Source organism: Bufo bufo, chromosome 1 (genome assembly GCF_905171765.1).
Source record: "Bufo bufo chromosome 1, aBufBuf1.1, whole genome shotgun sequence".
Classification (NCBI taxonomy): Eukaryota; Metazoa; Chordata; class Amphibia; order Anura; family Bufonidae; genus Bufo; species Bufo bufo.
In genome coordinates, this window is record NC_053389.1 from 279,428,546 (window position 1) to 279,454,458 (window position 25,913).

General features: G+C 46.2%; 1 protein-coding gene across 2 annotated transcripts in view; it reads right to left on the reverse strand.

Moving 5' to 3' along the window:
- The window catches only part of ITK (IL2 inducible T cell kinase), a 139,948-nt gene that overhangs the window by 23,710 nt on the left and 90,325 nt on the right, over positions 1–25,913 (reverse strand). For both annotated transcript variants that reach the window (XM_040439984.1, XM_040439993.1), the window contains exon 13: positions 14,368–14,584. In XM_040439984.1, coding sequence (XP_040295918.1) covers positions 14,368–14,584 — 217 coding nt within the window. The remainder of the gene's footprint in view (positions 1–14,367; positions 14,585–25,913) is intronic.

Here is a 25,913-nt window from a genome sequence, read left to right on the forward strand (position 1 = left end):
CAATCAGGGATCTGATTAATTGTAAATCTACAAGGGTGATATACAAAATCACCTGTGACTGTGGTAAAGAATATGTTGGCAAAACAACAAGGGAGTTAAAGGGATTCTGTGCGGGATCTGGATGAAGCGAGCGGTGGTTAGAGAGGCAGTGATGACGTGAGGTAGGCGGATCGCATGAAAGGGAGGGCGGCGATTTCAGCTCAGAAGGCGGCGCTGGGCACCTAAACGAGATGGCTGCAGCCGGGCACCTTTCACCATGAGACGTCCCCCTGGGCACATTTTGAAGTGATTGACAGGTGATATAAACCACTTTCTTCTGAATATAGAGCCACAGGGGCATTTGATAAACTCACTTTAGGATTCAAGGGACATCGCCATATGTTTAGCTTATAGGGCTCATTTCTGATGACAGAATCCCTTTAAGGAGGAGGATTGGCGAACATATTGGGGATGTGAAAAATGCCAGGGACACCACTGTCTCGCGCCATGTAAGAACGAAGCATGGCGGGAGGACAGAATGTCTCTCGTTTATGGGCATTGAAAAGATCAAACCAGGGGTGAGACGTGGAGACTTTGATAGGAGAATCCTCCAGTGTGAGGCCAAATGGATCTTCTATCTCAAGACCACCCATCCCCTTGGTCTGAATGAGCAGTTAAACTTCAGCAGCTTTTTTTTTAATAGTATTTATTTATAGAAAACATTTTAAAATGCGAAAGAACATTCAAAATCCCACAAGGGATATAAAAACAAAACACAGACAGTTGGACAACAGGTCCACGATCCAGTAACCATACAAAAGATCCCTGAGCGGGAAAAGCATCATAGGAAATTAAAGGCTTTGTGTTGTTAAACCAATAGGCAGTCCCAAAGTACGAGTACAGGATTAAGCACCCATCCACACACACACATTTATACAACCTGGAGTACCGGGTTCCACTTATAAAATCAGACAGTACCCTGCGCACATAACCACAGTCCCCAAATCTGATCAAATTTATCAGGAGTCCCCCTTGTTGCAAAAGTGAGCTTGTACATCTGCAGGTCAGAATTTATCAGTTGGATCCACGAGCGTAGGGTAGGGGTCTTTGGTGGTTTCCAGTACAAGAGAATTGTCTTTCTCCCATAGAACATGAGTAAGGCCTCTTTCACACTTGCGTTGTTGGGATCCGGCATGCACTTCCGTTGCCGGAGGTGCCTGCCGGATCCGGAAAAACGCAAGTGTACTGAAAGCATTTGAAGACGGAACCGTCTTCCAAATGCTTTCAGTGTTACTATGGCACCCAGGACGCTATTAAGGTCCTGGTTGCCATAGTAGTAGTGGGGAGCGGGGGAGCGGTATACTTACAGTCCGTGCGGCTCCCGGGGCGCTCCAGAATGACGTCAGAGCGCCCCATGCGCATGGATGACGTGATCCATGCGATCACGTGATCCATGCGCTTGGGGCGCCCTGACGTCACTCTGGAGCGCCCGGGGAGCCGCACGGACGGTAAGTACACTGCTCCCCCGCTCCCCACTACACTTACCATGGCTGTCAGGACTTTAGCGTCCCGGCAGCCATGGTAACCACTCTGAAAAAGCTAAATGTCGGCTCCGGCAATGCGCCGAAACGACGTTTAGCTTAAGGCCGGATCCGGATCAATGCCTTCCAATGGGCATTAATTCCGGATCCGGCCTTGCGGCAAGTGTTCCGGATTTTTGGCCGGAGCAAAAAGCGCAGCATGCTGCGGTATTTTCTCCGGCCAACAAACGTTCCGTACCGGAACTGAAGACATCCTGATGCATCCTGAACGGATTACTCTCCATTCAGAATGCATTAGGATAATCCTGATCAGGATTCTTCCGGCATAGAGCCCCGACGACGGAACTCTATGCCGGAAGACAAGAACGCAGGTGTGAAAGAGCCCTAAACGGAGCAACTTTCTTCCATATTTGGTAGGAACTACCTCCGACACTAATCCCAGCAAACATACTATAGGGGAGAGTATCCCCGGGAGCCCCAACTTTGAGGAGACAAAATCACAAATCTCACTCCAGTACCGTTGCACTACTGGACAAGACCAAACCATATGATATAAGGATCCTCTCGATTCACCACACCTACTACAAGAAGGGTCTGGGAGCCTACGCATATGGTACAGACGGACTGGAGTGAGATAAACCCTGTGTAGCCACTTACCGTATTTTTCGCCTTATAAGACGCACTTTTTCCCCCCAAAAGTGGGGGGAAAATAGCAGTGCGTCTTATGGGGCGAATTCTCCATTTTGCCGAACTGTCAATGATACGCTGTGCCGCGATGCCGCGCGGCGGGTGTATCAGCTGAGAGGGAGGAGGGGCTGGGGGCCAGCATCTGGTTTTATAATGACAGCGGGGCCCGTGCAGTGACTGTATTCTACTACACGGGCCCCGCTCACTGTATATAATCTTATCTATAATTGTAGGCATTGTTAATATATACAAATTCAGGGTAATCAGCGCCTGTATTACTTACAACAAACGCTCGGTAGCAGAGAGGAGGCAGGCCGGGAGGACGGGCGCTGGCAGCGTAAGTCACTAGGTCACGCGCCTGCGCCGCCCACTTTATGAATGAAGCAGGCGGCGTGGGCGCATGACGTAGTGACTCATGCTGCCAGCGCCCGTCCTCCCGGCCTGGCTCCTCCCTCCTCTCTGCTACGAGCGCTTGTAAGTAATACAGGCGCTGATTACCCTGAATTTGTATGTATTAACAATGCCTACAATTATAGATAAGATTACGGTATATACAGTGAGCGGGGCCCGTGTAGTAGAATACAGTCACTGCACGGGCCACGCTGTCATTATAAAACCAGATGCAACCCCCACCCCCTGTATTGGGGGTCATTCACACTACAGAGACACTGTTATGGAGGGGATCTGTGGATGACACATATATGTGTCATCCACAGATCCCCCCATAACAGTGTCATCCACAGATCCCCATAACAGTGCCATCCAGAGACCCCAATAAGAGCCATCCAGAGATCCCCATAACAGTGCCACCCACAGATCCCCCATAACAGTGTCACCCACAGATCCCCCATAACAGTGCCATCCAGAGACCCCAATAAGAGCCATCCAGAGATCCCCATAACAGTGTCACCCACAGATCCCCCATAACATTGTCATCCACAGATCCCCCCATAACAGTGTCATCCACAGATCCCCATAACAGTGCCATCCAGAGACCCCAATAAGAGCCATCCAGAGATCCCCATAACAGTGTCACCCACAGATCCCCCATAACAGTGTCACCCACAAATCCCCCATAACAGTGTCACCCACAGATCCCCCCATAACAGTGTCATCCACAGATCCCCATAACAGTGCCATCCAGAGACCCCAATAAGAGCCATCCAGAGATCCCCATAACAGTGTCACCCACAGATCCCCCATAACAGTGTCACCCACAGATCCCCCATAACAGTGTCACCCACAGATCCCCCATAACAGTGTCACCCACAGATCCCCCATAATAGTGTCATCCACAGACCACCATTAGTTCAAAACCCACCAAAAGCACACCTTTTTGTTCAAAAATGTTTTTCCTTATTTTCCTTCTCAAAAACCTAGGTGCGTCTTATGGGCAGGTGCGTCTTATAGGGCGAAAAATACGGTAAGTTGAATGAGTTGGTCACAAGCACTTATTACCATGTTCTTCCAGACAGAGCTCAGTTCCTCCAGGTGAGACGCCTCCAGATCTGGGATATCAGCCCTCCAACGCTCGAAGGAGCGACAGAGCAGCAAATCTTGTATTTTCATTATTTCCACATAAAACGATGAAATGGGTTTATGTGGTTGTTTCAGCCGAGCCACCGATTCAATGGGACCACATTTCAGACACAGGGATAAGGATTTAAATTGGGTCTCACAGGCGTGTCTCAGCTGGAGGTACCAATAGAAACATGTATGAGGTAAGTTATATTCCCTGCGGAGGCTCTCAAATGAGCAGAAGACCCCATCCGCATATAATTGAGTAAGGTACTTCACACCCCTTTGAGGTCAAAATTCATAGTCAGATAAATGGAGCATCTCCTGCAGCTGGCTGTTGCGCCCCAATGGAACTGGAACGTATGGGGACCAGGTGTCGCCTCCCTCACCCTCGATGCGTGTCACCACGAATTGCTTCCAGGCCATCACCACCACGGCCATAGCCTCAGTGTAGTGCAGGACTGAATTCCCTCCCCCCCAGTATACCAAATTGGCTAATGCCTCATAACAGCCCACGAGAGCCGCTTCTAATACAACTGCAGGATTATTGGCATCTCCCCTAATCCACCAGGAGGCATACACCAATTGGGCAGCAATGTAGTGCACATACATGTCTGGTAGTCTCAATCACCCCTAGTTATATAAGGCTTTCAAAGATTTCCTGGCAATGCGAGGGGACTGATGATTCCATAAAAAGGGGGAGAAAATCTTGTCTAGAGAAGCAAAGTGGATATGGGGGATTTTTATGGGAGCCGCTCTGTATATATATATATATATATATATATATATATATATATATATAGGAGCTTTGGCAATATAGCCATCTTTTTCATATTTGTCCTACCTATTAGTGTCAGTGGCAAATTCTCCCAAGCTTCCAGTTTATGGGTAATGAACTCCATAGTGGGGACTACATTGAGCCGGTAGAACTGCCTGGGATCTCTGTGTATTCTAATCCCCAAATAATAGACAAATGACTCCACTACTTTTAGACGCGACAGGGGCGATATATCTGCCAGATCCATCTCATCTATTAAGCAGAGACTGTATTTACTCCAGTTAACCCTGAGGCCCGAGAATTTCCCAAAGCAATCTATGGTATCTAAAAGTGCTTCCAAGGAATGACCCGCGTCAGCTAGATACACCAGTAGGTCATCAGCATAAAGTGAGATCTTCTCCTGGATTCCCGCTATAGACCATCCCTCAATCAGTCCCGATCCCTTAACCAATTGAGTAAGGGGTTCCATAACTAGGGCAAATAACATAGGCAACAAGGGACATCCCTGCCTAGTCCCTCTATGGAGATCAAAAAGGGGAGACAGGTACCCATTCACCTTAACCCTTGCCGTGGGGGGCCTGGTACAGTAATTGCACCCACCTTATAAAGGACTGGGGGAAGCCCAGACAGCGCAACGTCTCCCACATAAAAGTCCATTCAACCGAGTCAAATGCCTTTTCATTATCGAGGGATGCGATCACTCGGGATCCCGCGTTATCATGTGAGACCTGTAAATTGGTAAACAATCTTCTACGATTAATATCAGTGGTTTTACCCGGCATGAAACCAGATTGGTCGGGATCGATCACGGACAAGATCACATCTCTGAGTCGTCTAGCGAGAAGCTTAGCTAGGATTTTCGCATCCACATTCAACAGGGAGATTGGCCTATAGGATCTGCACTGGTCCGGAGGTTTCCCAGGTTTGTGGATTACTGCAATGGTCGCCTCCATGAAAGACGGGGGCAGTCTGTTGCACTTAAAGGCATAATTGAAGAGTTTCAACAAACGCTTGCTTTGCCTGTCCACATCCGTTTGGACCACTCTAGCGGGAAACCATCCGGGCCAGGAGACTTCCCCACCATCATACTTTCTATTGCTGACCTAATTTCCCCCACCACAATGGGAGCGTCCTGAAAAGAACTATCAGAGCTGGAAAGAGGCGATAGCCGGACATTACCCAAAAACTCCCGAATATCACTGACAGATCAGAGTAGTAACAAGCAAACTGCGTACATAAATCTCTCGGCTGGGAAAAGTGAACACCCTCCGCGTTGGTAATCAGGGAGACCACTGTTTGGGGATTTTTGGTTTTCGCTAGATAAGCCAGTACCCTCCCGTTTTTGTCCCCTTCCGAAAATACTAATTGCTTCTGATACAATAGCTTCTTCTGAGTATATTCCAGTAAATGAAGGTGATATCTCCTCTGAACCTCCTCCCACGCCTCACGGGATTCTGGGCTAGGAGTCTGAGTATATGAACTCTCCTTATCGGCCAATTCGTCCTCTAGTTTAGTTCTAGTAATCGATAGCTCTTTCCTATGTGAGGAGATGGCATGTATAAGAGTGCCGTGTTGCACCGCTTTCAAGGCCTCCCATTCAACAGTAGGATTGGCTGACCCCTCATTAGTATCCCAATATTCTACTGCCCCTTCTGAAGCTGCACAGGCCACAGGTAAAACCTCCAGCCATCTAGCATTGAGACGCCACTGCCCATCCGGGGGTGCCAGCGGCATTGTCAAAATCACGAGTAACGGGGCGTGATCAGAGATACCCCTCGGAAGGTATTCCACCCTAGACAGCCACGGCAGAAGCTCCTTGTTAACAAACACCAAATCTAGACGGGACAAGGTATCAAAAGATGCCGAGTGACAGGAATACTGACGGTCACTTGGGTGAAGAAATCTCCATCCCTCAGTCAGAGTGTGCACATCAGCCCAATTGACAAGTGACCTATTATGTGAGACCTGGGGACGAAGTCTGTCAGCAGTCGGGTCTAACACTGCATTATAGTCTCCCATCATAATTAGCGGGTCAGTCGACAAATTTTAAACCCTCCCCATTATACAAACCGGATTCCAAAAAAGTTGGGAAACTAAACAAATTGTGAATAAAAACTGAATGCAATGATGTGGAGATGGCAAATGTCAATATTTTATTTGTAATAGAACGTAGATGACAGATCAAACGTTTAATCCGAGTAAATGTATCATTTTAAAGCAAAAATACGTTGATTCCAATTTTCACGGTGTCAACAAATCCCCAAAAAGTTGGGACAAGTAGCAATAAGAGGCTGGAAAAAGTAAATTTGAGCATAACGTAGAGCTGGAAGACCAATTAACACTAATTAGGTCAATTGGCAACATGATTGGGTATAAAAAGAGCTTCTCAGAGTGGCAGTGTCTCTCAGAAGCCAAGATGGGTAGAGGATCACCAATTCCCACAATGTTGCGCAGAAAGATAGTGGAGCAATATCAGAAAGGTGTTACCCAGCGAAAAATTGCAAAGACTTTGCATCTATCATCATCAACTATGCATAACATCATCCGAAGATTCAGAGAATCTGGAACAATCTCTGTGCGTAAGGGTCAAGGCCGTAAAACCATACTGGATGCCTGTGATCTCCGGGCCCTTAAACGACACTGCACCACAAACAGGAATGCTACTGTAAAGGAAATCACAGAATGGGCTCAGGAATACTTCCAGAAACCATTGTCAGTAAACACAATCCACCGTGCCATCCGCCGTTGCCAGCTGAAACTCTACAGTGCAAAGAAGAAGCCATTTCTAAGCAAGATCCACGAGCTCAGGCATTGTCACTGGGCCAGGGATCATTTAAAATGGAGTGTGGCAAAATGGAAGACTGTTCTGTGGTCAGACGAGTCACGATTCGAAGTTCTTTTGGAAATCTGGGACGCCATGTCATCCGGACCAAAGAGGACAAGGACAACCCAAGTTGTTATCAACGCTCAGTTCAGAAGCCTGCATCTCTGATGGTATGGGGTTGCATGAGTGCGTGTGGCATGGGCAGCTTGCATGTCTGGAAAGGCACCATCAATGCAGAAAAATATATTCAGGTTCTAGAACAACATATGCTCCCATCCAGACGTCATCTCTTTCAGGGAAGACCCTGCATTTTTCAACAAGATAATGCCAGACCACATTCTGCATCAATCACAACATCATGGCTGCGTAGGAGAAGGATCCGGGTACTGAAATGGCCAGTCTGCAGTCCAGATCTTTCACCTATAGAGAACATTTGGCGCATCATAAAGAGGAAGGTGCAACAAAGAAGGCCCAAGACGATTGAACAGTTAGAGGCCTGTATTAGACAAGAATGGGAGAGCATTCCTATTTCTAAACTTGAGAAACTGGTCTCCTCGGTCCCCAGACCTCTGTTGAGTGTTGTAAAAAGAAGGGGAGATGCCACACAGTGGTGAAAATGGCCTTGTCCCAACTTTTTGGGGATTTGTTGACACCATGAAATTCTGATTCAACATATTTTTCCCTTAAAATGGTACATTTTCTCAGTTTAAACTTTTGTTCCGTGATTTATGTTCTATTCTGAATAAAATATTAGAAGTTGGCACCTCCACATCATTGCATTCAGTTTTTATTCACGATTTGTATAGTGTCCCAACTTTTTTGGAATCCGGTTTGTATCATCAAGTACACTTCTCTGGAAAGGGGGGGGGGGGGGGGGGGGGGGGGAAATATAGATCCACCACTATGTAGTCCCTTCCCCGTATAGCAGCGTGCACAATTACATAACGCCCAGACAAATCAGTCTGTACAGAGTGCAATTGAAAAGGGATTGTTTTAGATACCAGGACAGAGACCCCCCTAGCATAGTTACTATACACAGCGTGGAATGATGAACCTACCCATGGACGCTTCAACGCCAACAGCTTTTGACCTCTCAACTGGGTCTCCTGCAACAAAACCACACCTGGGGAGAATTTCTTCAGGTAATTAAACACAAGAGATCTTTTCACTTTATCATTAAGCCCCCTGACATTACAGGAGATAAAGTTACAGGTTGCCATCATGTTATAAAGCCGACCACATAAGTCGCAAGAACCCCAGAACCTCCAGACCATTCATTCCCCCACTCACACGACAAGACAGAGGACAGACATATATCACATTTAGTAACTTTAAACCATAGTAGCTGTAGACACCCCCCCCCCCACCCTGCTCAGACCACCCCAACCTATCTGAGCCTATCCTCCCAAACATAAAGCTAGCAAGTTCTTGCTAAATCGGAGAGTCCTGTCAGAAGTGAACTAAACAGTCCCCAATTTGAACTCTGGGAACATAAAAGTCCACAGTGAGTGAAGACATGCGAGCAGTCCTCAGCTCCCGCAGATAATGTGGACATCCGTAAGGTGCTCAAAGGTATAGAAACCCGGGGGGTCACGGGTACTCAGCCCTTCCCGTCCAGCCAGTCCGAAGCTTCCTCCGGAGTAGTGAAGAATTTGACAGAATCTCCATCCTGAATCCTGAGACGAGCCGGATACAACATCGCATATCGGAAGCCTTTTTCCCTCAGGCGAGCCCTCTCTGCGGTATATTGGCGTCTTAATTATTGGACTTCCGAAGAAAAGTCCGGGTAAAACGAGATCCTGGAGTTTTCAAATTTGATGTCATGCAACTGACGAGCCGCTGCTAGGATGGTATCACGATCCCTATAATTCAGGACTCTCAATAAGAAAGGGCGCATCGGAGCGCCCGGCGGCAGGGGCTTAGTAGGTATTCTATGTGCTCTTTCAACCACAAAGGAAGCGGAGAGATCAATCGGGGCCAGGCATTTCTTAATAAGCTGTTCCGCAAAAACCTCAGGCGACTGGCCCTCTCCGGAAGGCCCATAATACGTATGTTATTCCGCCTGTTGCGATTTTCGGCATCATCAACTTTTGCCTGCAAGGTTCTCACTTGTTGCTGCAGGGCCCTGACATGGTTTTGTCCCTGATGGGCCACATCCTCGACCTCACTCAGTCTTCGTTCCACTTCAGTGGTCCTATCACGGATTTTATCAATGTCATGTCTGAGACAGGTGAGGTCGGATTGCAAGTGGTCAATTTTAACTGTGAGGGTAGACTGACACTGTGTGATAGCCGACATTATTCTGCTCAGGTCAATCGCTTCCCGTTCAGGGGGACCATCAGGACCTTTATCTTCGGTTTGACTCCACTGATAGTTTGGGAGGAAGGGGGCCACCAGCTACACCCATCTTCCGGCCCATGTATTTGAAGCTTAGGTAGGTCGCCAAGGGAGGGTTGTCACCCCTCTGTCCCCACGTGGGGCAAGTGGTCCCCTAGGATAAGTAGGCTTAGAACCTCAGTAATATCAGGGACACAGGAGCCTCACTGGTCTCAGATGGGCCAGTAGTAAGAAGCAAGACCGTCTATGGGCTACAGAGATACAGCACACTTTCTTGGTACCTGCAGTGAAGAGTATGTGAGGCACGGCTCCATGCAATCAAACAGCTGTGCTAGGGCGCTGGAGCCCCTCCAGGTAAGCTTGGGCTGGGACTTCAGGTTTCTGTCAAGCGGGTCACCGCACAGCCCCACTGGTCTCCGAGGCTGTCCTTTCACAGTAATCAAGCAGCCCAGCACAGCTTTTCGTGCTGTCCCGCAGCCAGGCTCGGCGCTCAGGCCCAATGCTGTTCAGGTATGCTTGCGGCCGGCTGATCACCCGCAAGCCGAGAATCCAGGGCCAAAAAGCACCACAGGGAGGGAGCCGGGGGAGCGGACTCACCAACAGTTCCAAGTGCGTCGGGACGGGTCGTGATCAGGCGGGCGCTCCGGGATCCAAGATGGTGCCGGGATCCTACGGAGCAGCGCGGGCAGAAGACTGGAGAGAGGTAAGGTCCTCTAAATGCAGGAGGCAGCAGGAAACAGGGCCCCCAGAAGTGTCCTCGTCGGTCACTGGGCACAATGGCACAGTCTGAAGGTTTTCAACACTGCGGATGTCCAGGATAATAGCCGGATTATGGAGGAGCTGAAACGAGCAGCGTCTTTACTCCATGACGGTTAGGCCACGCCCCGCAAACTTCAGCAGCTTTATCTAAAATGCCATAGATATAGGGGGCTTGCTTCATTGCATGGGCACCTAGTTCACTGAGGATGGATATGCAATGATCATCTCTCTTATCATAATGCATAATGCTTAATCAGTTACATTGAATGTATCGAGTGCTCCTGCCTTTTAAATCCACGATAATGCGATTCTGCTTGTTTGTACCAGCTGTCATATATAATTGATGGCATTTGTGGGCAATGTGTGTGAGTGCCGCCAGGTTGCTAAGCTGCGGGTGACGCTTACACACTAGTTTCCACCCAACTTCCGGCAACACGGTGATCACGTGATGCCTGCTTCCGGTGCTGTGGAGCGCACGCTGATGGCGTGCGTTGCACCTGCGGACCACAAGTTCTGCGTTTTGACAGCCAGGTGAGGCGGGTAGTTAGGGGTTGGACTAGCCGGACATAGAGCTTATTTAAATGGGAGATGTAGCGCAATCTAGCGCTCTCACAAACTACCACAAAATTGCGGTGAGACGTAGGTGGATAGGGGACATTTCCCCACACCTGACTACGGACATTTGTCACTGAAAGTCCTTCCTATAGTCGACATTAGTAAGTAGATCTTTATACAGATGATCTATCAGCTCTCTCTATCTGAAATCTGCCATATAGGATTATTGGTGACCAATGTTTTGTGTATTTTGTGTTTCCCTTCTCTTCCTCGGTATTCCCTTCAAGTTCATTAAAGTCTCCTGATGAGTTCCGGCAATTCGGGACGAAACATGGCATGTAGGGCTGTGTAAATAGGGTTATTTAGGGATTAGGCCCCAATACGGGGCGGGTGCTCTGTGTCTGTTAGGCAGGTGACCTGAATAGCCCCTTACCCTCCTCTAAGGTAGGGCCTTACTAACAGGGCACAACAGGAGTTTTCTCATTTGCCGTAAACAACAAGAGTGCCGGTCACAAGTGTCCTTCTGCCATCTTAACATTAGGACTGTCACGCCATCTGGTGTAGATCCCTCTACTGAATGTGGTAAGATCCACCCTTTTTCTTTTCCATTTATCTTGTGGAATGAGTAGGTGGCGTTTTTACTAATTTGTATATTGTCTCACAACAATGTGGTTCATTTAAACCTTATTTTAGAAAAACACAGTAAAGTTACATTTTAATGATACCCAGGGTACATGATTTTCTGATATATTGTTTGGGTTGTGATCCTGTACCTCTGCACGTTCATCATTGGTGTGGAAGGTATCATTGTTAACTTTATTATGTTTGCACCAGAAAAATTATAACTTCTGACATGGAAATTTGTTCCATTGTTTATAACTGATTTAAATCTAAATATAATTTTTTTTTGACTTTGATCAAATCTACTGGTCTCCAGTCTAGTTAATGGGGCCGGACGGCAAAGCTGTAGCTTGTACAGTTTGTACAGGGACAATTTAACATATTTTCTAGGACTGCTGTACACTCACGAGTTTCTGGTCAGAGGTGTGGCACATAAAATTTAGATTTTCAGATCACTCTCTACCTAAGGGCTCATGCACACAAACGTAATTTCTTTCCGCTTCCGTTCAGTTCTTTTTGCGGACCGTATGCGGAATCATTCACTTTAATGGGTCCGCAAAAACAACGGAAGGTACTCCGCGTGCATTCCGTTTCCGTATTTCTGTTCTGCAAAAAAGTAGTGCATGTCCTATTATTGTCCACAAATCATGGTTAGATGCCCTATTCAAATCAATGGGTCCGCAAAAAATGCGGAACGCACATGGAACACATTTCGCAGATCCATACTGTAGAAATGCTATGCCCAGCCCATATTGTTCATGTGTTTGGTGATTAATAAGTTACTGCTTCCGTTTCCGATCCGCATAAAACTGATCAAATACGGAAACCATACGGATATGTTTTGTGCAATAACGGAACGCAAGAGGACTTAAATCAGTGGGAAAAAAAACTCAGATACGGAACACATTGTCCGTGGAAAACAACAATAGTCGTGTGCATGAGCCCCAAGGCTGAGTTCACATCACCGTTTAGCTTTGCATTCTTCTGATCCGTCAGAAGGAGAGAAAGAAAAAAAAGCAGGATCCTGTAAAAAAACATATCCTGCATGCACTACTTTTTTTCCCCCATCTAAAAAAACGGATCTCAGACGGAAATGGCTCAAACAGATGACAATTGATGCAACAGGATCATTTTTTTAAATTTTTTTTTCCTTCTTCTGACGGATCAGAAGAACCGAAAGCTAAACGGTGATTTGAACTCAGCCTAAGTCCCCAGTAATGCTTTTGCGGCATCTTTTTAATATCCCTCTTTCTACTTATGGCTGCTCTGAGGTTCGCATCTGGTTAATGCTGCATGAGCATGACTCCTGGCATTTTGGAGGCAGACGACTACTCCAACAATCACTTCATGGCTCAACAAAATATGGGAGGTTAGGAAGATGGAAGATCTCACTGCCCCATTTGGGGGCAGACATAACATTTCCTGAAATCTTAGCATCATTGGAGAGTGTTTAAGAACTCTATGCATCGACTCCTCTCTTTTTCCTTCCCCTCATCCCCTCCTTTTCTTTTTTCTTGCTTCTCTTTTGACTTATTTTTTTTCTCTCATCCTACAGTGATGTGGTATTGCTCATAATTTGTTTTGGATCTTGCATGGCATTGTTTGGAATGGTTACTGTTTATTATTCTGCAAAAAGTTAAATTAAATACTGGTAATAATAAAAAAAAATCCAGAAAACCATCCACCTACTTATTATAACAAAAAAATCTGTTGTAAATTATCTTATCTATGGTCAAATTAGCCCATGAATTGGGCATTACATGTTGGAATCCAGGGAATAAGATATACATAACAATAAATTAGCATTGTAGACTTGGGTACTCAATCTTTTTATACAGGGGTCTTACCAGCAAGAATATGACAGCTTGTGCATCAGCTGTAATTTGTAGGGAACTCTGACAGTAACTATTCAGTTTCCCTGCAGCACCACCACATTAAAGGGTTTGTGTCACAAAACATATTCAACATTTTTCAAACCAGCACCTAGATCTTAATACTTTTGTGATTCCATGTAATTAAAAATGTTGCATCGCTACTGAGTTATTCAATAAAATGTTTCTGTATGGCACCACCTGCTGTTTGCTCTTTTCCTTATTTTTTTGTCTGTTTCACTCAGCTGGTCGAACATGCTCAGTTTAAATATTGAACTGCCACCAGCTATATGTTCTGTTAGAAACTGTGGCAGTTACAGGGCAAGAGCTGCAGCAGAAAGGCCATGTCCCCTGAGCTGGCAGGCTGAAGAGAATCTGGCAGAGCAACTGGAACAGTAAATGTGGAGATCTCTGGATCCATGTGTGGTACAGGACTGGTTCTAGCTTTGTCACAAAGATATTGTCATTTACTTTATGACATCAGATTTTCATTTTTTACATCAATCATGGCATAACCCGTTTAAGCATTAGTGTTTTTTCTGTGTAATGCAAGACTGGGCAGGTCTTGTTCTCTTCTGTGGCCAAAAGAGGACCCCACTATTTCACCTCCATCACCTCTGCCATTTTTTGGTAACTACTTGGATTTCCCACCAAGTAAGTAATTAAGTGACAAGTCTGACAGTACACTCAGTGCTGGAATCGCCAGACTATGTAGGAACACTACCTATTGACAATGTATTCATACATAGCTAGGAAGAAAAACAGAGGAAAGACAACACATAGTGGCAGAATAAATTTTGGGGTATGTATAGATTGACTTGTTTGAGGATTTTCCATCTATGGGCTATGTTATATTACCTTTTTACGTCACTTAAACAGCTGAGATATTTTACATACCAAGTCTCTGTGAATGAAGTTCGAGGTCTCCAGATACTCCATCCCTTCACAGACATCCTGACACATACCCAGAGCCGTGCTTCGTGTCAGAGTGCCCCGATTCCTGCGCAAGAAGTCGTTAAGGCTGCCGTGTTCCATAAACTCAAATACAAGAAAGATGGGCACTTGCTGGGTACAAACTCCTAGTAGCTGAACTAGTTTAGGATGAGAAATCTTCCTATAGAACAGAAGGAGACACAAAACAATGAAATGAGGTATGTAGAGTGTACAGTCAGGTCCATAAATATTGGGACATCAACACAATTCTAACATTTTTGGCTCTATACACCACCACAATGGATTTGAAATGAAACTAACAAGATGTGGGAGGCACATATGCAAACTGTTGTAATTCCTACACCGTTCACCTGATTTGGATGTAAATACCCTCAAATTAAAGCTGACGGTCTGCAGTTAAAGCACATCTTGTTCATTTAATTTCAAATCCATTGTGGTGGTGTATAGAGGCAAAAATGTTAGAATTGTGTCCATGTCCCAATATTTATGGACCTGACTGTATATGCAATGATAAAATACATCAGAGACTGTGGCCCTCACTCCATTGTATCTCTCGAATGCAGCTCTGCCTGTTTAACCTCTTTAGGACACATGACGTACCGGTACGTCATGTGTATTTCCGATCACCGCCGCCCGGCGGGCGGTGATCGGAACAAGGTGCCTGCTCAAATCGTTGAGCAGGCACCTTGGCTAAATGCGTGGGGGGGGGTCCTGTGACAATTCAGACCTGCGGTTTGCGGCTTTTTATGTTGCGGGCGGCGGCGGTGCCATTGGGTCCCCATGGGGCTGTAGGGGGGACCCGATGGCATCGCCGCTGCCTTCCTGTGACGTGCCTGTGAGATCCAGCCCTCACATTACTCATACAGCCAATGCATTCCAATACAGAAGTATTGGAATTGCATTGTAAAGGATTAGACCCCAAAATGTTGAAGTCCCAAAGTGGGACAAAAAATAAAGTGGAAAAAAAAGTTGAAAAAATAAAGTTTTCCCCCCCAAAAATTTAGTTTCAAGTACAAAATAAACAAAAACGTCATTTTCCCAAAATAAAGTAAAAAAAAATAGACATATTAGGTATCGCTGCGTCCGTATCGATCGGCTCTATAAAGATATCACATGACCTAACCCCTCAGATGAACACCGTAAAAAGTAAAAAATAAAAACTGTGCTAAATAAACAATTTTTTTGTCACCTTACATCACAAAAAGTAAAACGGCAAGCGATCAAAAAGGTGTACGCCCACTAAAATAGTACCAATCTAACCGTCACCTCATCCCGCAAAAAATGAGCCCCTAGCTGAGACAATCGCCCAAAAAATTAAAAAAACTTTGGCTCAGAATATGGAGACACTAAAACATCATTTTTTTTGTTTCAAAAATGATATTATTGTTTAAAACTTACATAAATAAAAAAAAGTATACATATTAGGTATCGCCGCGTCAGTATCGACCAGCTCTATAAAAATATCACATGACCTAACCCATCAGATGAACACTGTAAAAAATAAAAAATAAAAACTGTGCTAAATAAACCATTTTTTGTCACCTTACATCACAAAAAGTGTAATAGCAAGCGATCAAAAAGTCATATGCACCCCAAAATAGTGCCAATCAATGTGCCAACACCTCCAATCTCATCTCATTGATTGGACTCCAGTTGGCTGACACCTCACTCCAATTAGCTCTTGGAGATGTCATTAGTCTAGGGGTTCACATACTTTTTCCACCTGCACTGTGAATGTTTACATGGTGTGTTCAATAAAAACATGGTAACATTTAATTCTTTGTGTGTTATTAGTTTAAGCAGACTGTGATTTTCTATTGTTGTGACTTAGATGAAGATCAGATCACATTTTATGACCAATTTGTGCAGAAATCCATATCATTCCAAAGGGTTCACATACTTTTTCTTGCAACTGTACATGTCATTACTACAGAACTACTGGCTAGGAAGCTGCTGCCTTCTCCTTTGTGAGCTGATCTTCTGCTGAAGATAGGGCAGTGGGAGGATCCAGAAAGGGGCATTTATTGTAAAACATGATTTCCCCAGTAGAATCCCATAGTCATGTTTAAAGTTTAAGCTAACAATCTGAGTTTACAAGTTTTTATAGCCTTAGCTGAATGACAGCAGTTTTTCAAATGGTTTACAGCTTCAGTCTTGAACTATTGACTATCCATTCCCTTCACTTATACAAGTGTCTAGTCCTGAAAAAACATATTTACTTAATCAGTTATCAGTGAGAGGCTAGGTTAACCATGGGCGTTGCGTTCCCTGAAACAGCGGAACACAACACAATGGAAAGTATAAGTATTGCCGCTACTTAACTGTGCGTTGCGTGCCATATAGTGAAGCATGTGAAAAGCATGCTTCTTCATGGTCACTTAACGTGTTCGTTTTGCGGTAATGTGACGCACTGCATGCATTGGCCTTTATTCTTAGAGTAGAGAAGTACCGTATTTTTCGCAAAAGTGGGGGAAAAATAGCACTGCGTCTTATGGGGCGAATGCTCGACTGTCCAGTGAATAGGCTGAGAAGGAGGAGGGGCTGTGGGCCGGCATCTGTTTCTGCAATGGCAGCGGGGCCCGGTGCAGTCACTGTATTCTACTACATAGGGCCCCGCTCACTGTAGTATACAGTAATCATATCTAACTTGTGGGTATTGTTAAAGTATTCCAATCATCTTAAATCTAGCGCTGTACTACTTACTACTAACTTCTTGGCAGTCAGGAGGCCGGGTGGGCGCTTGTAGCGTAGCTCACTACGTCACCGCCTGCTCCGCCCACTTTATGAATGAAGCAGGCACCGGGCCCCGCTGCCATTAAAGAAACAGATGCCGGCCCCCATTCACTACACAGGGACACTGTTATGGGTGGGATCTGTGGATGACACATAAGATAAGATGCTATATATGTGTCATCCACAGATGCCACCATAACAGTGCAATCCACAGATACCCCCACAATGATCCCCCATAACAGTGCCATCCACATATGCCCCCATAACAGTGCCATCCACAGATGCCCCCATAACAGTGCCATCCACAGATGCCCCATAACAGTGCCATCCACAGATGCCCCCATAACAGTGCCATCCACAGATGCCCCCATAACAGTGCCATCCACAGATGCCCCCATAACAGTGCCATCCACAGATGCCCCCATAACAGTGCCATCCACAGACCACCATTAGTTCAAAACCCACCAAAAGCACACCTTTTGGTTCAATTTTTTTTTTCTTATTTTCCTCCTCAAAAACCTAGCTGCGTCTTATGGGCAGGTGCGTCTTGTAGGGCGAAAAATACTGTCATTAATTATAACTTTTTGTGAATTGGGACATTTAAACTTGCCTTTTTTTTATTCCAATTTAAATCTAGTAGGAGTTGGAGTCGGAGTCGGTTAATTTTTTGCCGACTCCGACTCCAGGTACCCAAAATTGCCTCCGACTCCGACTCCTCGACTCCGACTCCACAGCCCTGCTACTTGCCTCACGAGTCCTGATGACAGGGGACAACTGGACGACAGTCCCTTACTTAGGATATGTGCAGGGAAGACAGACAAGACAAAATCCGGAAAGTGAACGGACCGGGTCAGAACCAAGAGAGCTACGCAGTACAAAGGGTAAAGCAAAGAATGGTCAGGAGAAGCCGGGGTCAAATACCAGGAGAGTAGAGAAGTACCAGAGGAGTCCGCAAAGAGTAGTCAGGTGGGAACCGAGGTCACAATACCAGGAGGGATGCGCAGTACAGGAGGAGCAGGCAAAGGATCGTCAGGGAACAGGATCAGGTGATATTCAGTAGTCCAACAAATAGCCAGGAACCTAGAATCAACAGGCAACCTGTGGCCAGCAGGCTGCCTGTATTTATAGTGGGGTCTGAGGGTCATGTGACGTGGCCAGCGTTACATGACCGACAGACAGACAAGTTGAGCACCGAGTGATCAGTCCGGCGCTCAAGGCAGACCTAGGAGCAGTGAGCCTCCCAGCTAGCAAAGCCGCCCTGGGAACGAGGCCAAACACAGATCCTTGCTCCCGAAGCTAAGCAGCAGGTCTGCGGCTGATGGGAGACCGAGTGCGCCTTTAGCGCCCCGTGACAAAAGCCATTTTTTTGTCACCTTAGATCACAAAAAGTGTAATAGCAAGCGATCAAAAAGTCATACGCACCCCAAAATAGTGCCAATCAAACCGTCATCTGATCCCGCAAAAATCATAACCTACCCAAGATAATCACCCAAAAACTGAAAAAACTATGGCTCTCAGACTATGGAGACACTAAAACATTACTTTTTTGGCTTAAAAAATGAAATCATTGTGTAAAACTTACATAAAAGTATACATATTAGGTATCACCGCGTCCGTAATAACCTGTTCTATAAAAATATCACATGACTGTGAATACCGTAAAAAATAAAAACGGTGTAAAAAAAGCAATTTTTTGTCACCTCACATAACAAAAAGTGTTATAGCAAGCGATCAAAAAGTCATACGCACCCCAAAATAGTGCCAATCAAACCGTCATCTCATCCTGAAAAAAATTAGCCCCTACACAAGACAGTCGCCCAAAAAAATAATCAAAACTATGGCTTTCAGAATGTGGAGACACTAAAGAATGTGGGTAAAAGCATAAATATAAGTTTATCATTTTTTTTAATAATTGGCAAAAAGTTTATGGCACAAAATAAATTACAATAATCACAAAACTGTCCATTATAGAATGTGAACAAATAAAATAATAGAAGAGGCATTTCCATCAACGAAAATGATCATCTGAAAAACCACACTGACTATAAAATGAACGCCTCCTTATGGACCACACTGACTATAAAATGAACGCCTCCTGATGGACCACACTGACTATAAAATGAACGCCTCCTGATGGACCACACTAACTATAAAATGAACGCTTCCTGATAGAATGCACTGACTATAAAATGAACCCCTTATTATGGACCACACTGACTATAAAATGAACGCCTCCTTATGGACCACACTGACTATAAAATGAACGCCTCCTGATGGACCACACTGACTATAAAATGAACGCCTCCTGATGGACCACACTGACTATAAAATTAACGCCTCCTGACAGAATGCAATGACTATAAATGGGATTTGGCATTCTACTGGATAAGAAGACGCAGCATGCTGTGTTTTTCTGTCCTATATTTTCATGGGATTTGCAGCAGAAGATTCTGATGTATCCTCCAGTACACATGTGGGCAAAAGCTAACATGGACTTCTGTGCATGTACTCCCATCAATCACAGCTAGCTTGCTCTAAGACCTCACATATGGAGGTCTTTTTTTCCCCAAAAACACTCGTCATCCAATACCCTCTGCACCAAACTAGACAGATGCCACATTCCAGACATTTACCAGCATTTGGATCACAGCCTCAGATGTGTCACACTAAACACACAGCCATCAGTAAGGTCTCCATGTTACACTGTCCTCCAGTCCATACTGGGTCTTTAGCTTAAAGCGGCTCTGTCACCAGAATCAACCATATTAAACTAGACATACTGGCTGGTAGGGCTCAACATGCTGATTAAAATGATACCTTTCTTTTGTCTGTATACTAAACAGCTGCATAGAAATCTGCATTTTTATTCATATGCAAATGAAAAGTTTGAGCACCAGGAGGCAGGGCTGAATCCTTGGAGGACTGCTTTGTAACACCCTGCGATCTGCACCCCCCTCCCCCTCCACATAAATAACAGGGCTAGACATGCTGAGGGCAGAGCTGTGTCCTAGCATCTACATATCATATACTCTATGTATTATAGCTTCACCACACTGAGATCTGCTCAGAAATATAATATACATATTACTGCTTTATTCACAGGCACAATGTTATAAAGACACCAGTAATATATGTAAGCTTCTAAGCATAGAAAAGACATGTGTAGTATACGGGAGTTGTAATACCCGTTACTACCAAAGGTCACTTGGTGTGCTGTCGTCCCTCCTAATTATGGGAAGTTGCTATATGTCAGTTTTATAAAATGTAATGTAATGTGTGTATTTTCCTGTCACTGAAACTTGCACTTACAGGCCTGCTAGGGGTGTCATTCCTACTTCTAGTCCATAGAGGGAGCTAGGGAGCCCTAGTTTATATAAGGCCAGTCAGGGAAGTGCAAGGGAGACGGAGTCTAGTATCTGTAACCTACAGTTGGAGTTTAGACTATGTCTGAGACAAGTCCAGGCCTGAAGCCTGCTGTTCAGGAGAAGATTCCCTCCTGAATTCCCATATGCAGAAGCAGGAACATCTTAGCCTAAGAGCCTGAGGAACCATTCAGAAGCGAGGAGAGACTGAGGCAAAGATCAGAGGAGCCAGAGGTACTAAGAAAGACAGAGGAGGTACTTATTTAAGCCATAATCAAGGATATAAAGCCAGACTTAGGTTAATGGGCCTTGGTGAAGAATTGCTACATTCCAGGATCAGACAGAGTTAGAGTGCAAGCTCCTTTGCTGCAAGTCCTGTGTTCAACACTCTGTAATTACCCTGCTGTACTGAATTGCCTGCATCGACCGAATTGCAAAATCGACTGTATGCTGAGGAACTGCGTTTCCAATATTGTCTCTGCCTGCAAACTACTAAAGTTGAAGTTCTGTTTAAGACTACGTTTCCTCAATTTATTCCTGCATCCGCAAACGGCGTGCCACCGTTTACTTGGCACTGGCGTCACGAACTATTCCCTACCTATACCTGCCCTTGCAGAGAGTCAGCTGTACCAGGTTAGTGTATATTGCACTACTACACCCAGAAACACCTACTGCACAACTTGAGTACACTGCACCTTCTCTTTTGGCGTCACGAACAGGATTCGCACGCTTTCTAGTGCAAGAAGCGTGAACTTTGTGCCTTATACCGTTGCCCTGTGACCAAAGTGACATTTTCCTGTTTTATTCAAGTGGACTTTGTGGATTGAGAGTCATACCCAAAGTGTGTCAAAGGCTTCTAAAAGGCGCTGTACAGTATTGCGCTGCACAGAGGAAGAAAATCGCCGCATTGGAGTGTGGTTTTGTGGACTTTAAACATTCCTGCTTGCCGTCAGTGAATAGACAGCGTTTGTACCTAAAGATGGCCGCTGGGCTTGCTGAATTTACTGCTGCGTCACCTTCATCCCGAAAAGGCGGGAAAAATTGGCGCCTTTCTGAGGAAAAAGCGGGAAGAAGGTCAAGGGCAGGCGCCACGGCTTATCTGGACATTTGCATGTCTGCCAGCATGGACACCGCCCTCCATGTACTGGAATGCCTGGGGGGCGGCCTCCCAGTGCAATGGGAGGAGCTGGCTGCTGTAATTGACGCGACCCTATCGCTCTCCTCGGAAGGATCGAGCGTGTTGGATTGTGAGCAGAGTGTTGCTGCAGCGTCCGCACCTGTAATTGAGAAAATGACCGACACCGGTGTAGAGCCAGAGGAGGCTCCACCGGCCTACGCTCCGGGACCGGAGCAACCCGCCTGCCGCACCAGGGAGAAAGAACCCGAGCCCTACTATGGCTCATGGAGGGACTTTTTTCAGCCATCGTTCAAATGGTCTTCCCTGATGGCGGAGATCCGAGAGGCCGCTATCAAGCGGAACATAAAGACTAAGATCGTGTATGAGGAATTGACCAAGACCATCCACGAGAAGCATACGCACACCCAACCCCGCCTGGAAAGGAGAAAGGGAGTGGTGCTGTCGTTTGACAAATCCCGTGGCTACGGGTTTATTCAGGACTATCTTACTGGCAGAGACCTCTATGTCAATCGAAGGTCTGTCAAAAGAGACTACCTCCCTTCGTACCAGCACAGCCTCCGCGAGGGAGAGGAAGTGGAGTACACCCCTGCCGAGGGCCTGCGAGGCCCCTATGCGACTGCTGTGACCCGTCCGAAGCGAGGACCTGAGGATTGGGAGGCAGAAGAAGGAGAAGACTACTCTGGCTGCGAGCGAGAACCGGAACGCTCTCCAGAGCCGGCCCATCATGCCTTTCAGGAGCGGAGCTCCTTCATCGGGCCGAACGTCTTCTGGCAGCCAACCGTGTTGGAGAAATGGGTGAGCCCCTATCCTTCCCCCGAGCTGCCTCGTCGGGAGAAGACAATATCTGAGCTGGAACAGTTAAAAGGACTTAGTGCTACCTTTGAGAACATCCGGATGGGACGGAGACCAGATGCAAGTCCAGAACCTGAAGAGGCCGAGTCTGCGTCATCGGTGACTGTACCTGCGCCGGCGGCGCCAGCAGAGAACAGCGACTCCGACACCGAGAGTATCGGTGAGCAGATCGTCCGGCTGGAGGAGAAGTTGCGGGAGTTGCGTAAGACCTACACCGCCAGGATCCAGACACCGCCGAGGAAGGATGAGGTAAGGGTGCCTGTCACCACCCGCCGACCGCCTTCTGTTGTCACCGCTCCGTCAGTGCCCCAGACCGGACCCGCGATTGCCGTGAATTGCTGCACCCAGAGCACCGGACCGCTTGCTGCGGCGGCGCCAAGCATGTCACACCCTGCAGTGATTATGCCAGGGCCGGCACGGTCCATCAGAGGGTTCACCCCTAGGCCTATGGGGCCAATACCTATTAGGGGCCCCTTTACCCTGCAGCTGCCCCCTGATACTGTTATGTGGGCACATCCTCCTGTAGAGGACTACTACAGACGATACCTGCCAGCAGAGCCAAGCAGCTACAATATGCCACTGTGATCAGCCTGCTAGGCCTTTGATTTATTTCTTCAGAAGGTGATGTTAACCCTTCCAGGACAGGAGTCCTATGTTGCTGGTCCTTTGTTGCAGCTGCCAGTTTGTCCACGGCTCAGTGGTAGGTGTTGACCACTGAAATCACAAAGTCAGCAAGGCCGCGTTTGTTTCCAGGACCTCCTGCCTGCTTTTGCTACCCCACGCCAAGTTGTGCCTGTTCCTTTGTTGCACCTTTTACCCTTCACCCCCTTTTCAGGTTGATCAGGGGTATTACAGCACTTGTCTTTGCTGTCCGTTTGTTGTGCAACTTCATACTAAGGAACCGTGCCCGGAGACAGACTCAAAAGTACCTGAGCCTCTGAGATTCTTATTCTTTTAAAAGTATTGTGCCCAGAGATGGACTCCACCGCATGAGAGCCTCTGTGATTTAATAAGAAATAGCCTGGGTACGGACTCATGTTTGTTATTTGAGCCTCCAAGAACTTTTATACCGTTTTCTACTGTTTTATCATGGACTTATTCATTGTCATGGACTATCCTGGTTCTAATGTTACGCTGTGCCAGGTCAGCGCCCCCGTTCCATTCACTATCCTGAGAGAAGAGAACGACGCCCCTTGTCACCACACTTCACTTTTGCCAATTGGACCTGATGTAAATGTAAATGCAGATGAATTACATGTATGTATGCCTGCATGTCTCTATTTTCTATTTCAGGTAGAGATTCCAGTTGGGAGACCCATGATGGAGTACGAGGTCGTACTCAGCTTAAAGCAGTGGGGTATGTAGTATACGGGAGTTGTAATACCCGTTACTACCAAAGGTCACTTGGTGTGCTGTCGTCCCTCCTAATTATGGGAAGTTGCTATATGTCAGTTTTATAAAATGTAATGTAATGTGTGTATTTTCCTGTCACTGAAACTTGCACTTACAGGCCTGCTAGGGTTGTCATTCCTACTTCTAGTCCATAGAGGGAGCTAGGGAGCCCTAGTTTATATAAGGCCAGTCAGGGAAGTGCAAGGGAGACGGAGTCTAGTATCTGTAACCTACAGTTGGAGTTTAGACTATGTCTGAGACAAGTCCAGGCCTGAAGCCTGCTGTTCAGGAGAAGATTCCCTCCTGAATTCCCATATGCAGAAGCAGGAACATCTTAGCCTAAGAGCCTGAGGAACCATTCAGAAGCGAGGAGAGACTGAGGCAAAGATCAGAGGAGCCAGAGGTACTAAGAAAGACAGAGGAGGTACTTATTTAAGCCATAATCAAGGATATAAAGCCAGACTTAGGTTAATGGGCCTTGGTGAAGAATTGCTACATTCCAGGATCAGACAGAGTTAGAGTGCAAGCTCCTTTGCTGCAAGTCCTGTGTTCAACACTCTGTAATTACCCTGCTGTACTGAATTGCCTGCATCGACCGAATTGCAAAATCGACTGTATGCTGAGGAACTGCGTTTCCAATATTGTCTCTGCCTGCAAACTACTAAAGTTGAAGTTCTGTTTAAGACTACGTTTCCTCAATTTATTCCTGCATCCGCAAACGGCGTGCCACCGTTTACTTGGCACTGGCGTCACGAACTATTCCCTACCTATACCTGCCCTTGCAGAGAGTCAGCTGTACCAGGTTAGTGTATATTGCACTACTACACCCAGAAACACCTACTGCACAACTTGAGTACACTGCACATGCATCTCTTTGTGGTAATGCTGTAGCTTCATAGTAAGTGTATGGTTGATCCTGGAGACAGAACCGCTTTAAAACCTGCGGAGCACTTATCTAGTAATACCCATTAGGAGCTGTTCACATCACGTTTTTGTACTACGTCTAACATATATGTTGAAAAACAAGGATGCAAAATTGTAGTACACTATGTTTTTCGATCCTGCAGAGTTCAGCAAAAAAATGTATACATTAACTATCACTAGAGCGGAAGATCTATTTGATTTCTGACATGTTGAAGTTTTCTGTCAGAGCTGATATTTTTCTCTTACTGCCACTACAAACCATTGCCTGGGTTATATGTGTACATACAGGGCCGGTGCAAGGATTTTTGCCGCCCTAGGCAAGATAAAAATTGCCGCCGCCGCCCCCCCCCCCCCTTCCTTATCAGATGATCTGCCCATATCATGACATCACATATGTTCCACCCCTTTCTCAGCATTTAAATTAAAAGAACTGCTATGTTTCCCTGAGGCTGGGTTCACACTTGAGCGTTTTACAGCGCGTTCAAACGCGCTGTAAAACGCTCAACACATGAAAACCAATGCTTCCCTATGGCCCTGGTTCTCACTTGAGCGTTTTACAGCGCGTTTGAACGCGCTGAAAAACGCCCTGCGCTCAAACAAGTTCTTGAGCTTCTTTGGGGCGTTTTGACGCGCGTTTGTGGCCATAGGACACTGCAGTCAATCACACAAACGCGCGTCAAACGCGCGTTTACTATTGCAAAAAACGCGCATAAAAACGTGCGTTAAACGCGCATATCAAATACGCTCAGGTCTGAACCCAGCCTTAGGGTTAATCAAGCTTCTTGTAGCTGCCTCCCTGACAGCCGCTAGAGGTGCTTCCGCGATTCTCACTGTGGAAATTACAGTGGGAAGACGCGGAACATAGTTTTGAATGTGTGCACATGCGCATTCGCAGCTGAGAGGAGGATCGGGGAGAAGAGTTCCCAGTGAGGGGTTTTAACCCCTTCAGCCCAGTGAGAGGTGGACACGAGGGTGCCCCACTCCTAACAACTATATAGTGCCAGGAAAATGAGTTTGTTTTCCTGGCAGCATAGTGCTCCTTTACACCAGTACTGCACAGTGTCTTCTCTGCAGGAACAGGCTATAGA